Source organism: Mauremys reevesii, linkage group 1 (assembly GCF_016161935.1).
Source record: "Mauremys reevesii isolate NIE-2019 linkage group 1, ASM1616193v1, whole genome shotgun sequence".
Lineage (NCBI taxonomy): Eukaryota > Metazoa > Chordata > Testudines > Geoemydidae > Mauremys > Mauremys reevesii.
The window spans coordinates 286,690,129-286,705,973 of NC_052623.1; the positions used below are offsets into that span (position 1 = coordinate 286,690,129).

Consider the following 15,845-nt stretch of genomic DNA (forward strand, 5'->3'; position numbering starts at 1 on the left):
AGTGAGAAATTATTGCTACTTAGGAAGCTTCATTACAGAAGATGGAAGATCAGATACTGAAGTCAACACCAGAATAGTAAGAATGAAACATATTCTGGAAGAATACACATCTCACGAGAAGGGACATAAACTAAATTCTGACTCAACTTGAAATCAGTCTGTGTTAAATTATGGCTGTGAAACATGGACAATCCAACCATCAACAATAAAGAAACTACAAGCCTTTGAATTATGGTGTGATAGAAGAATTCTGAAAATATCCTGAATACATCATGTAACCAGCTAAAAAGTATTAGAATGCAGCAAACACTACTCAGAGATCTTATTAAAAGAAAGGTTTGAATTGCATTGCACATTTTAAAAGTTTCAGCAGGTAATGTACCCAGAAACATGCTAGATGGGAAAGTTGATGGCAGAAGCACACAAGGCAGAAAAAGAAGATCATCCATCCAAGATGTGGTATTCTGGGTGGATCAGAAGGATCCACAGAAAGATTAGCAGAACACTGTACCCCATTCACTTGAGTTTTATTCAGATCTCGTTTGAACAAAGTGCCATACATACACGTAAGCAATCTGGTCTCTAGTATACTTGCTTTTTTGTTCTTCTGATTCTGTTGCCAACTACATTGGCCTCGGGATGACACAAACTATGCCTGGCTGCTTTAGTTATCTGTAATTTACAATGGTGCAAGGATCCAGTGCAGAGGGAGATGTGAGTATTCAGCATTCAGGCAGGCTGGAAAATAACTTTTAGAGGTTTCACAATTTGTTTTCGTTTTGATGCAGAACGTCAATGAGACCTTGCAAAAAAAATTGTGAAATATGAGAGATTCTAGGGCCTGATGGTTAGGACTCTAGACTAGGCATCTGTGAAACTTAGGTTCAAGTCCCTGTTTGATTCAAAATAGGCACTTGAATCTGGATCGTCTACATTCCTAAGCCAGAGCCCCAACCACTCCACTAGGCTACAGAATCAGTCTCTTGTCCTGCCAGATCCTGGACCAGATATATTTCCACAAAATATTTCAGTTTTGACAAAAGTGGCATTTTTCAACAGACAAATGTTTAGTCAAAATATTTTGATCAGCTCTACTCAGCACTTCTTATAAACAAGCCATTTATGTCCCTAAATACAACATCAGGAGTTTAACGTTAGGTATTTGTGTTTGAAAATATTGGTAAAAAAGATCTTCTTTTGGATGGAGGGGATAGGCATACAAATCCATGATTTGCTACTTAGCATGTAATACAAACAGTAGAATCATTTATGAAGAGAAGTATATACATTTTAGGCAAAATACTAGGACAAATTTTTACACACACAACACTGAATTCATCTCTGACGCAACTCCACTTACTTCAGAGGAGTTATTCCAGGGATAACTTTAACCCATTACATTCTTAATCCCGTGCTGTTGTTTTCTTTTGTGACCCATAGCAAGAGGACTGGTCCCCTGGGTGACTTTTCTATTTCATGAACAAATTTAGAACTGAAACCTTGACAGCAGTATGTCTGTAAAAGGTAAATATGGTTTTATGCCCCTGTAAAAGTATATAGCTACCCGTCTGACCCTCTCCCACTTTCATTATGAAACACTCAGTGGCCTGAGATTCCCTTCACAAACATACAAAATATAAATAATATTTAATTACAAACATTTTGCACAAGGAAATTCCAAAATTTCCTTGTGCAATTTCAAAATTCTAAGGAGTTTAAAAGGCCTTTTCCATTATGCAAATACAGTGTTTACTTAAACAGAGAGTAAATGTCATCTAATATGTTCTTAAAACATGCTAAAACATAGCTATTTAATCTTTCAATAAGTTTGGTGATAAACACTTGCTACTTGAATTGTTAAATATTTTTCAAGCATCAGGGGAACACCAAAAGCTACTGAAGTCATATTATCCCACCATTAGTACTGCTCTCAGGAATTTGGCAATGACAAAAATATTATATGCCGTCAATTTAAAAATGTTACATACACTTTATTATGAAGAAAGCCAAGTTTATTTGACTGTCTGTGACAAGTAGCCAGTCCACCAATACCCTACACATTAAACAAGACTGAAAAAAAGCCACACTGTTTTTAATATTGGTAGTTGGTATATAACCTCAGAATGAAAAATAAGAATTAATATCCACTGTGCAAATCCCCTGAAAGTATATTCTTACCCCATGCTTCAAAAAAGATCCCTAGCCAACGGCAGGAGTGAGAGAACACTCCATAGTTTTGCATCTTAACACACACAGTACAAAACTTCTTTAATGCCAAAGATAGGAACAACCATCATCCAGCAAACTGACCACTTTGTTAAACTGAAGCTTCTTGTTTCTGCACGTCCTCTGCTCAGATCAAAAATACATCTCTCATTATAGATTTGATTACTAGTTTATCAAAGGAGTTGTTTCCTTTTTCCCACCTCCAAAATATTAGTTTGAACTTGCAAGTGAGAGGACAAAGCAATCTACAACTCAGCAGCAATTACAGCAAATGTAATAAGGATTCTGTATTAAAGAAAACAACTTTATCAAAAAAAAACTTACAATTTTGCACTGTGAGAGCTTAATCTTCTTTTAAAAACCCACACTGTTATTAAATTGGCATTAAGAGATTTGTTTCTGCTGTACCTGTAATTGTGTCAACTTTTGAAAGCTCTACACATAACACAATAGGTACTGAATATGGTCTCATTTTCAAAAGCATTGAGCACCCTGCAAGTCCCACTGAAATCAAAACGGAGCTACAGGAGATCAGCAGCTCTCAAAAGCAGGCCAATAGGTCCCAATCCTCCTGTTCTCATTCAGGGTTTGTAAGAAGAAGGGGGCCTGGGAGGTTTGGGGAACAGCAGTACCAGCCACTTGGAAGTGAAGAGGACAAAGAAGCATCTATTCACGAGTGAGGGGAGATTGCAGGTCTCCTACTGCTCCCACTCAGAGGAGTGGCGAGTCAGGAGAAGGGCTGCAGCATCGGGAAATGCATGCAGTATATATCTGAATGCATTTGTTTCAGCACTTTCAGAGTTTTGTACAGGTTTATAACTTCTGGAAAAATTAATTCCCAGCTGACTAGCTCTGAATACAAGGTACATCAAGGGACTACACAAATCCCCAGTTGACAGTGGTGCTCCGTATCTTTTGTTTACTTCTGCAAACACAAAAGCCTACGTAGCACACAAAGCTTGCGTACCACAGTTTATTGACTTCCATGTGCAGTTTTTGTTTAGATTAAAAGATTTGGCAAGAGGTCCGGCGACATTTTACAACTAAAAGTCATTCACTGTATGTAATGGGGTAGTTCGGAACGGATTCTCACTATCAAAAGCATGTGTTCTAAATATATGATTACACAGTACAGTCCCTGACCTGTAGTGGGATCAATGCAAGCCCAAGAGTCCACCAACATGAAGTCTGCAGAAACAAGGACTGAGTAACTTATTTTATTAAACCTGAGGAATTTTTTATTATTATTTCTTTAGATCAGTAACGGTTATATTATAAATGATGCCAAAGCAATGATGCAAAATGACAAGCCAGAGAGGAAAAAAAACCAAAAAACCTAAGGTTGACCTTTTTAACAGCTGTGGTTTGAATCTCCTCAAAAGAGAAAAATAAACTGCAAGTTTAAATCAGAGGAGGTGTTTTATTTTGAGATTGAATCCTGAAGCTAATTTCAATGTCCTTCAGAATGTAGCTATTTTAAACAGTAAAATAAGAATGCTGACCATAGCGTACCCAACCACAAAATATGGTTCTGTTTTTCAGTTTCAAGCCTTCTGAAAAATCATTAGGTTTTATCTAATGCACAGAAAGCTCCATTTCAAATGAACGTAGTGCACACCAACCACAACAAAGGTTGCTCCTGACCATAAGCGTGAGTAATGTTCTATTTGGCGGTTAACCATGTCATTCATGGAGCAGTGGGTTTGCATGGTTACCTTAAATGGAATGTAAGCCTCCATTTTTTAAAAAAAGAAACACTATAGCAATGAAGGTAACAGCACAAAAGGTTATATAATGCATCCTGTGATTCCATTTGTGGTTCATATCAATCTATAGATACCAGTAACTAATTCCGTATGTGAGACAGGCCTCTCAGGAGAAATTTTTGTCAAACGATAGATGGGGAAGAGACGTTTCCTTGGTTCAATATACCAGTCCCCTGTATTAACAATATGTTGATCTAGAAAAATATTACCATACTGAACCACTGGAATACACATGTGATGTACATTTGGATTAGTTAGTATCTGTATATATAAATCTCTAAGTGATACATATTTTCTTATATTATTTTATGGTCCAACCAAGAACTAACGTTACTGCTTCTTCCCTCTCTTTTTAACCACTAACATTGCCTTGCTCCAATCCCTACTTTAAAAAAAAAAGGCAGCATACAAGGGCTTAAATTAGCTTTATACTACTAATTGGACAGAAGACTGCACACTGCAAAGTTGATTAATGGCCCTGCTCTGAGGCTGGGGGTTGCTAGTACAAAAGAATAAGGCCTCTGTGCATTTGCATAGTTTATATAATTACAAGCTTCATCACAGCTCTCTCCCATACAGGGTTTTTTCCATATTTTGTGGTGGTTTAACTTATGCAGGTCATGTAGAATCATTTGATACATATGATACATGACAAATCAATCATTCTGCATTCTATTTGACTTAGAGTGAAAGGCTTAAGGTCTAAAAATGTTGTGAAAGAAACAAAACACCTTTCTTCCATACATACACGAAACAAATTGATGCATTGTCCCCACTCAATCAGTTTTTTTGACTGTTCTCACTTTCACAGATTTATTTACACCTGTGTCAAAGTACACTTCCATCAAGAGATGCTGGATTTAACTGTATACATGCTCTTAGATTGCATTTGAAGAAGTCAGGAAATGAATGGCTAGTCACAATATAGCTAACCAAATCAAATTGGGCTTCAGACAGACTTTTCAACTAGCCAAACGGGTCTGCATGTCACATCCAGACTATGATGCAGCAACATTTGGCGAAAGGAAGGAAAACACTTAGGGCTAAATTCTACCCATTAATGTGTATATGCATCTCCCATGGAAACCAATGAGATCCTTTCCTGTGGGTCAGAGGGTAGAATTTAGATTTTAACAGACAGATATAGGGAAAATATATTTCACCGTACATTTGAAAAACTGTAAATGCGTAAAAATAGATGCTAAGTAAGAGATTGTATCTGCTTTGCTGGTGGTCCTGCTTTGCAGCTACCACACCACAGCAGCATTCTGAATCCTTGGTATTCCAGTAAATTCACAGTGTAATGTTCTGATGTGTTTGTTATGGCAAAGCAGCAATACAACTAGTCACACAATCACGATAACAGGAGTATGCCCAGCGTACAGGTTATAGTTGTTCTGCAATAGAGCAGTGCCACTTTTACCTGGGACTAGGATTGGAAAATTTACCTGACACCAACTAGTCCAAGGACTAAAACTAAGGTGAAAAATACCATCCTGACACCTCCCAACGCCACATTCCCTATCTATTTTAGGTACTTTTAAAAGGCACCCATTGCCATAATATCTGAGCACCTGGCAGCTTTTAATTCTCAACACTTCTGTGGGGTCAAGACATGCTACTATCCCCTATTTTACAGATGGGGAACTGAGGCACAGAGAGATGAAGTGACTTGCCTACAGCTACACAGGAAGCCAGTGGGAAAGCAAGGAATTCAATCCAGGTCTCCCAAGTCCAAGGCTAACACCCTAAGCACCTAACTTTTCCTGAATTGTCCTCTTCCATGTCTGTTTCCTCTTTTCTTCAACTTTCCTTCTCGTTCCGTTCATTGCATACACAGAGTTTCCCCAAATAGGATAGCACAATGAAATTGATCCACTACTTCTATGATGTCCACAGTGTTCTGAGCAGCAACTGTGAAGAACTGACAAGACATTGGTCTGTTTTCACTATATTCCAGCCTGGGAAAGCTGTGAGCCGCAACAGAGACACTGAAGTGGTCTGTCTGCAGCCTGCATCACTATTTTGGCCATATTCAATTCACATGGGGGATAGTTAGCTTTTCAATCACAAGAGTTAGAAACTTTAAAATAAATAACTTAATAAAAACTTGGATTGTACAGAAAGTGATGACTCTGGGATATTTTCAGGGGATATTTTCAATCCTTGCCTAGGGAATATTGTCCAGAGCCCATAACAATGGTAAACCAAGAGGTAAAATAAATAAGTTAAAAATAAATCCACAATTCAGAGATTAATGAGAAATCTCAAACTCTCCCCATTTTTGTTTGTCTGACTCTGTTTTGTCACATCTCATAGGGAAGCTTATGGTTGGTCACTGTGTCTAATATATTCTTTTATTCTTTGCTAAATTCAGTATCAATACCTTAGGAAGCCTTAAATGATAAATGTATTCATATACTAAATTTAAATAAAAAGTAAGGGGTAAAATCCTGGCCCCACTGATGTCAATAGAAGCTTTGCCTTTGATGTTAGTGGGGTCAGGATTTCTTGTTAAGAACACTTATCCTGGGCTATAGTCATCCTTGATATTACTTTAGAAGATGCACATAAAAATCATTTCAAACCAAAACAGCAGCAGCTTTCTTGCCCTTCCCTCCATCCCAGACCCCTTAATGCCAACACTTGGTCAGCAAACATCTTACAAATCAGAACCCACAACAAGCCCCATATCCAAAGTGCCTCAGCTATTCCCAAATAGCCAATGAACAGGCTTTGCAGCATGCCTAGAAAATTATTTCCAGCTCTCCAGGGGAGCAGTATTTCAATCTCACCACAGGGTTAATGGTAAGGCTCAAAGTGCACTCTGAAATACAAAAAAGTTGAGAAATGTCTTCTAATGCTGTTATGCAGGTCTGGGTTGTATAATATTAGAGTGAGCACAGCACAGTGGACCTTTAGATAAAGGTGACTTGTTTGCTTTAACTTGGCTTTTAAATCTATCACTCTGTTTTCCTTTAACTTTACATTTTCTTCTCTGATTGCAATAATTTCTCCCTTGCAGAGGGGAATTAAATGTCACCTGTCTAAGGATATGCCTACATTTCAATGGGAGGAATGACTGCAGCTCGTGTAGACGTACTCGTGCTAGCTTTGATCTAGCTATCTCAGGTAACGACAGCAGTGAAGACGTGGCTGCAAAGCTTCAGCATGGGCTGTACAAGCCTGCCTGGAACCCTGGATACTCACTCAAGCAGCTAGGTCACGCTGAAGCCAGAGCTGCACTGCTATCAGCACCTGAGCTAGATAGATTAAAGCTAGCTCAGGTATATCCACACATACTGCAATCACACACCCCATGCAATGTAGACATACCCTAACTCCCATACAGTGCTCAGGAACCAGAACTAGAGGGCCCTGCTGGCCTTCAACAGAAGTGAAGTCCCTGCTCCAGAACTGGCGAGCAGAAGAGCACAGACAAGCTATCAAACAGCAGCTGAGGAGACTGACAGCTTCCAGAAGATAAAAGGCATCTGCTGCTCAAGCCTGAGGAGATACTCCCAGTATCCATGACATGCCATTCATCTTCCATGACAAGGTATTCTTATAAAATGCAAGTTGTTTATAAAAAAGAAATTAAAACCCTGAAAGATAAATAGAAAATGTCTCTAATTTAAGCCTCTCTGGAGAAACAGGGATATTAGCTGTTGAAGAGCCCACCTGGGAGTTTAGGTGGCTAAAGGGAAGTGTATCTGGTGCTGAGGAAGCTGCTGCTTAAGCAGCAATCTTCCTGAAGAGAGGGACACAAAGCAGAGCTGCTTAAAGAAGTATGTGAGGATATTAGAGAAGGAAGACCTGCATTTTTTTACACAGCATTCAAATGGTTTGGTTTTATTTTATTTTTATTTATTTGTATACATTTCTATGGCACTCATAATAGTATCTGTGCTCTGCTGAAGCCATGGATTTCTAATCAGCACCACTGTCAAATAGGGAAGTACTTTCCACATTTTTACTGCTGGGAAACTGAGGCACAGAGATTTGTTGGCTTAGCCCAAGTCATAGGAAGTTCAAGGCAAAGGGAAAAGAAGCCAAATTTCCTGACTTCCAGTTCTGTGACCTAAAGGATGATCTTGTTGTTTAAGGCATGGGATGGAGACTCAGGAGACCAAGATTCCATTTCAGGTTTTCCCACTGACTGCTCATGTGATCCTGAGCAAATTACTTAGTCTCTCCATGTTTCAGCTCCTTATTTACCTTTTCTCTTGGAGATGCTGCCAAGTTAAATTCATTCAAGATTGGAGTATTTGAGTGCTTCATAGTGATGGGATCCAGATAAATACATAGACAGACTTTTTTTTTCTTTAACATTTAGAAGTGCATGAGAGATCTGTAGGAAAGTTTTGGTTTGGGACTTATATGGGCAAGTTTTGGCGGTAGGGATAGCTCAGTGGTTTGAGCATTGGCCTACTAAACCCAGGGTTGTGAGTTCAATCCTTGAGGGGGCCACTTAGGGATCTGGAGCAAAAATTGGTCCTGCTAGTGAAAGCAGGGGGCTGGACTTGATGACCTTTCAAGGTCCCTTCCAGTTCTAGGAGATTAGCATATCTCCAATTATTACCTTTATTATTACCTATTACCATTATCTCAATATGGTTACTGCAAACTATCAATAAATACATTCTATATCTGAGTCCAGAGATGCCAAACAAAATGGAAATAAAATCAATCAGTAGTTATCAAACTGTGCTCTCTCTGGGGAGCTTCCAAGTAGTAGTATGGAAAGCTGCTTCTACTTCTTTACAATCACAGAATCATAGTAATGTACGGCTGGAAGAGACCTCAACCAATCATCTTGTCCAGACCCGTGAGCTGAGACAGGACCAAGTATATCTAAATCATCCCTGACAGGAACTTGTCCAAATTGTTCTTAACAATCTCCAATGAGGGAGATTCCACAATCTCCTCTGGAAACCTATTCCAGAGCTTCTTATAGTTAGAAAGTTTTTCCTAATATCTAACCTAAATCTCCCCTGCAATAGATTAAGCTCATTACTTCTTGCCCTACCTTCAGTGCACATGGAGAACAATTGATCACCGTCCTCTTTAGAACAGCCCTTAACATATTTGAAGATGTATTAGATACCTTCTCAATCTTCTTTTCTGAAGATTAAACATCCCTAGGTTTTTTTAAACCTTTCTTCATAGGTCAGATTTATTATTGCGCTCCTCTGAACTGTCTCCAATTTGTCCACATCTTTCCTAAAGTGTAGTGCCCAGAATTGGACACAATCCAGCTGAGGCTTCACCAGTGCCAAAATAGAGCAGGACAACTACCTCTCGTGTCTGACATACAACACTCCTGTTAATAAACTCCAGAATGACATTAGTCTTTTTTTGCAACTACATCATATTCTTGGTTCATATTCAGTTTCTGATTCACTATAACTCCCAGATCCTTTACTGCACCTCCACCACCACCATCACCATGCCAGTTATTCTCCATTTTGTATTTGTGCATTTGATTTTTCCTTCATAAGTGTAGTATTTTGCACTTGTCTCTACTGAATTTCATCTTATTGATTTCAGACCAATTCTCTAAATTTGTCAAGGTCATTATGAATTCTAATCATGTCCTCAAAGTGCTTGCAACCTCTTCCAGTGTGGTGTTATATGTAAATGTTATAAGCATAGTCTCCACTCCATTATCCAAATCATTAATGAAAAATATTTAATAGTGCCGGACCTATGACTGACCCCCAAAGGGACTACACTAGATAAGCCCTCCCAGTTTGACAGTGATCCATTGATAATTACTCTTAAGGTTATTTTATGGTCTTTCAACCAGTTGGGCATGCGCCATATTGTAATTTCACCTAGGCCATATTTCCCTAGTTTGCTTCTGAGAATGTCATGTGTAAAAAGCCTTACTAAAAATCAAGAACTAACACATCATCTGCTCCTCCCCACCCCCAGCCCCCATCCACTAGGCCCATAACCCTGTCCAAAAAGGAATTTAGGTTGGTTTGGCATGACTTGTTCCTGACAAATCCATGCTGGCTATTCCTTATAACCCTAGGAACTTACAAATTGATTGTAATCGATTAATACATTTGTTCCAATACCTTTCCAGGTATCGAAGGTCCTCTTTGTTCCCCTTTTTAAAAAATATTTTGCCCTTCTCCAGTCATCCGGGACCTCACCAATCCTCCATGAATTCTCAAAAATAATTGCTTACCAGTTCCAAGATTGCTTCAGCTAGTTCCTTATATACCCTGGGATGAATTTTATCAGGGCCTGCTAACTTGAATATATCTGACTCACCTAAATATTCTTTAACCTGTTCTCTCTCTCTTTTGACTTGTTCCTTCTCCCTCATTGTTAATATTAATTGTGTTAATATTTGGTCACAATATACCTTTCTAGAGAAGACAAGCAAAACAGATATTAAGCAGCTAAGCCTTTTTTAGATGTCATCAGCTATTAGCTCTCCTTCCAAGCTAAGTAGGGGACCTACATTTTCCTTTGTCTTTCTCTTGCACCTAATGTATTTAAAGAACCTCTTCTCACTGCTATTTATGGCCCTTGCTAGGTGCTACTCATTTTGTGTCTTTGCCTTTCTGATCTTGTCCCTATAAACTTGTGCTATACTTTTGTACTACTCCTTAGCAATTTGTCCATGTTTCCACTTTTTTTTTTTTTAGGTTTTCTTTTTGATTTTCAGGTCATTAAAGAGCTCCTGATGGAAGTTTATTGGCCTCTTACCATTCTTCCTATCTTTCCTTTGAACTGGGTTAGTTCAACAAAGCCCTAACAAAGCCCTGTACATAGCAGCAACCCAGCCCTGGCCTTCTGCTCTCCTGAGAAGTGCTGCCACGAGCCATGGTCCCTGTGCATGTGGTGTAAATCTTCAAAAACAAAAACAGCCTCGGTGTTATTTGCCAAAAAAAAAATAACATAAATTTAACAAACAAACAAACAAACAAAAGACTTGATACCTCTACGGTAAATATGAAATCCTCCACTCGGGGAAAGGAAATAAATAGCACAGATACAAAGCTGGAGTGGATGGAATAGAATTGAGCAGCAAATCCCCTCCCTAAAACTGTATTTGTTTCCATCTTGACTCCTCATGACTGTCCTAATGTTATTTATTCCATGGAACCAAACATCAACTCCTTGCCTTCAGTCCAGGGATGAAGACAGAATTTGGAGAAGGATACATGAGAGGATTTTGATCATAAGAAGAGAAGAGGGTTTGTAGTTTAGTTTAGATAGGAAGACCAACAAAATGTATTTCAAATTTGACTTATTAGGAAATATGTACACAGTAGGAATAAAAATAGAGTTTTATCCCTCATTTTCTTTTATGGATAATGAGTGAGATTTTCAAATATGGCTACAGAATTATGTACCAAATGTTTGAAAAATACCATCATATAATTTTAAAACGCAAATTGCAGTTAAATACACATACACATTTTCTTTTTCCACACAAGTCACTATTCAGTGTACTCATACTGTTTGTTCATTGGCTGTCAGAAGCAGACATGCCAAACCCATAGGGAAAAAAACAACACAAAACTGGGCTTGTTTTTGGCTTAAGTGGCTTGTGAGTTGCTTGTTGGCTAGTTTTTGGCTTGTAGCTTGTTGCTTCTTCTTTTTTGATCAGCTCCTGGCAAGCAGGGGCAAGGGGGGGCAAGAGAGTCAGGGTACACAGCGGGCCCACCACAGTTCAGGGGGGATCTAGTCAAAGTGTTGGGGTTTTTAGGGATTGACTTATTTTGGTCTTGTTTTGAAAGGGGATTAGCTTGATTTTTGGCTTATTATGAAAGTCGAGTTGCTTATTTACCACGTGAAAGTTGGCAACTGTGCTCAGAAGTGTTCTTACAGTCTCAGACAGACACCTGAGTAAACAAAGTGTTTAATGTAAGTTGGCATTTGTTAGTAAGTCGACACCAGTTTAACAGAAGACTGCTGGGGGACTACCTTTTGTCTGCCATGTCATCATAAACTCATCAAGGCTGGGACTTGTCTCTTAAACTGAGCTGATTAAAACTTGGAATGTCCATTCTGTGGGAAATTCAAGCATTTCAGAATTTCTTTTTGTCTTGAATTGGAACAAAAAGTTGAAATTTCAAAATTTCCCACAAAACCAAATTTCCAAAGTAATTAATTTCAACGGGGGAAGGGCTTCATTTAGACTTTTGTAATATCAGATGTCAAAACAAAGTGCTTTAACCTCATGGAACTAAACATTTTGATAATTTACCATGAAAAATGGTGAAACTGATATGTTCCCATGAAACGTTTTGATATTTCAAATCTATATTTTCCAATGGGAAATTGATCCATCCAAAATTGGTCATCTTTTCTCTTACTCTGTACAGCACCAAGCACAATGGAGCCCTGGTCTCAGATGGGACTTCTAGGCACTGCTGTAATGCAAACAACAGAGGAGACTTCTCTGTTTTGCTTGTGAGCCACTGGAGGAGGTTGTAATAGATCTACATGGCAGCTCCTACTAGGGGGAACAGTATGCCAGAGCCCTAAATTCAAGTCCTGTGCATTTCTGTTGAACCTGAACATTAAGTGCTCTGTCTTTGCTTCAGGGAGGCTTGTAGATTTATATTAGCTGATGCACTTGCATACTCAACCACAGTAAGCTGAATTGGCAAGATACAAGGAGATAACAACATGCAAAAAGGAGCTAAATAATCATAGAATATCAGGGTTGGAAGGGACCTCAGGAGGTCATCTAGTCCAGCCCCCTGCTCAAAGCAGGACCAATCCTCAGACACATCTTTACCCCAGTTCCCTAAATGGCCCCCTTAAGGATTGAACTTACAACCCTGGGGTTAGCAGGCGATGGTAAACAGAGTTGGAAGACTGGAAGAGATGAGAGCAAATGAATGAAATAGATCCCCAGCATGAAAAGATGGGTAATACCACATGGTTTAAATGCCAGGAACTAATACAAAAAAAAATATTTACTGAATGGTTTTAATTATACTTTCAGTATAAGGCATCTGTGTTTATTTCGCACAGGGCTGACATCCCTGCTACGCCATGCCGGAAGATAAAGTTGGCATCTGATTAATTTAGTGATTGCTGCTTTATAAAACAAATAACTCAGGTGGGCAGAGAGTCACTTACTTTATATATAGAAGGAATGATTTGGTTCATTTTCAGCCTGTGAAACACAAAGACGTCATAAACTGCTGAAACTGCTAGAACAGTCACTCCTTGCTCCTTCCACAACATGCTGCAGCCAGCACAGAGTCCTGTCCCCAAGATCCAGCCCCAAGTGCTGGATGAGTAGCTTCTTGTAGAGCAATGTTTAACGTAACACAACAATGAGAGCAGAAAAAAAAAGCAGGCTCCAACATCAGCCCTCCCCACAATTCCTGCCACTGCTTCGGTGTGGATGGGATGAGATGCAAACAGCAGACCTGCGATTAAGGTCCAATATCCATCCCCAAACAAGATTCTGGAGAAGTTTGTGAAAAGCCCAGTGACTGCAGCGTGTAACAGGACATTTACAAGATGGTAGCTCCAAGGATCCATGCCTCCAATGGCATGGTTAATGCGAAAGGAGAGCGTGCAGAGAGGACGGTAGGACTTGTGACTCCCGCTGTGGGTTAGGAGAGTTCCCCAAAAATCATTGTAGAATATGTGAGTCCAGGGGGTTTCTGGCAGAAGATCCTGGTTTGTCTTGATGGCTCGGCTATTAAAAAAATAAAAACAAAGAAATGAATCAAACAGTCAAAAAGACAACTGAGAAGATACAATCATATTGCTACGGCAATGCAAAAAGGTCCTTGTTTCATTATTCTTTATGTTGTGCAAGAAAGAAAATAGCATTATGTCAATGCTATTTTACTTTGAGTTCTGAATTTTTACTAGAGTACAAGAGGTGTTAAAAGTGTCTGTATCTATTGACTTTTTCTAAAATAAATTTCCATATAAATTGGCTTTTAAAACATTAGAAACAGATGTTATGCTGAAGCCATTAAATAAAACACCCTTCGATGACATTCATCTGAGTCTAGCCCATGAGCAATCGCTTAAGATTTGATGGGTTATAATTAAAATGTAAAAGAAATATGAAAAACTGACAAACTGACAAACATTGTTGAAACAACTGATCCTCGAGCAATTCAGAACTAAAGCCCCAGCTGGCCTTTCATACTCAAATTTTAATTTAGATGTTAGAATGATTCTGACTGTCATGGATGAACAATAACTACATGAAGTCACTAGACATATGCATATTTTGTGCTGCTACATTGGCCCATCCATAGACTTTCCTGTATATATTTTGCCTGACATAGAATTCCCAGAGAATGCTATAGGTGTGGCTAGAAGACAGAGTATGTTAAGAATAAAATTCCACCTTTTCTCTGAATATTTTAAATTTATATAAGATTTATATTTTACATTTTAAGATGTACTACTCTATGAATTCTATGCTGTAACCACCTTACTGTAAAAGTAAAACTTAGTGTAAGAGCTTAGATTTATCCGTTTGCGGTCTCCATGTCTACATTCAGCTCAGTAGAAACCTGTCCACCATAACATTTGCAAAACTACTTATTCTCACAAATCCTATAACCTGTATTTACAAATCACAATATGGGAGAAGTTTTTAGACCCACACAGCTTAAATAGATGTCCAGTGTTCAAATAACAGCTTGCCCCCATATGTAAAACAATCTTTATAAAATTCTGGTTTCAAGATGCCTTGTTCTAACTACTAAATGTAGACTGGACACTGTTATTATTATTACTAAACATTTATATTACAGTAGCACCTAGAGTCTAATCAGGCCAAAGCTCCATAGTACTAGGAGCTGTACAAACATGTAGTCAGTGATAATCTCTCTGAGTTCAGATTTGCTAGTTACAGAGCCATCTGTGTCATGGCCTACCTTCCCAACTGGGACTAAATACAACAGATAAGCCCAGGCATTTACCAAAAACATCACGTGACACGAAGAGGCCACAGCTAATGCAATTCATTTGCCAAATCACATTTATTTTTTACCAAGAGGCTGCAATATATTGTGGAAAACACGTGCACCAGTGAACTGAAAAATCATTTCACAGTTCTTTCCAGTGACATGGCACAGTTAGAGAACGCCCCAGAGCAAAGGAGCAGATGGGCATGCCTTTTACTTCACTGACATGTTTCACAATTTGTAAAAACCCATTTTTAGAGTGCCCTGCTCTCTAAAGAGAAGGGATGGAATCCTAGCTCCACTGTAGTCTTATTTAACTGCCATAGTTAACAGGATGGAGAACTCTATTCTGGGAAGCAGTGACCCTGAAAAAGACTTGGGGGTCATGGTGGATAATCAACTGAACACGAGCTCCCAGTGTGATGCTGTGGCCTAAAGATCTAGTGAGGTGCTTGGAAATATAAACGGGAATATCAAGAAGGAGTAGACAGGTTATAAAACCTCTATTTGGCACAGGTGTGACCACTACTGGAATACTGTGTCCAGTTCTGGTGTCCACAATTCAAGAAAGATGTTGATTAATTGGAGAGGGTTCAAAGAAGAACCAAGAGAATTATTAAAGAATTGGAAAACATGCCTTATAGTGAGAGCCTCAAGGAGCTCAATCTATTTAGCTTAACAAAGAGAAACTTAAGGGGTGACTTGATCACAGTCTATAAGTACCGAAGAGCAGAAATTTGATAAGAGGTATCTTCAGTCTTGCAGACAAAGGTAAAACAAGATTCAATGGCTGGAAGTTAAAGCTAGACAAATTCAGACTGGAAATAAGGTGTAAACTTTTAACAGTGAGGGTAATTAATCACTGGAACAACTTAAGGACTGTGATGGATTCTCCATCACAAGAATCTTTTAAATCAAGATTGGATTTTTT

General features: G+C 38.8%; 1 protein-coding gene across 6 annotated transcripts in view; it reads right to left on the bottom strand.

Moving 5' to 3' along the window:
- TMTC2 (transmembrane O-mannosyltransferase targeting cadherins 2) overlaps positions 1-15,845 on the bottom strand; it is a 379,315-nt gene that overhangs the window by 217,808 nt on the left and 145,662 nt on the right. For 5 of the 6 annotated variants that reach the window (XM_039519664.1, XM_039519661.1, XM_039519662.1 and 2 more), the window contains one exon: positions 13,110-13,680. The exons of the other annotated variant lie outside the window; for it this stretch is intronic. In XM_039519664.1, coding sequence (XP_039375598.1) covers positions 13,110-13,520 — 411 coding nt within the window. In that variant the 5' untranslated portion in view covers positions 13,521-13,680. The remainder of the gene's footprint in view (positions 1-13,109; positions 13,681-15,845) is intronic. 6 annotated transcript variants of the gene reach the window in all.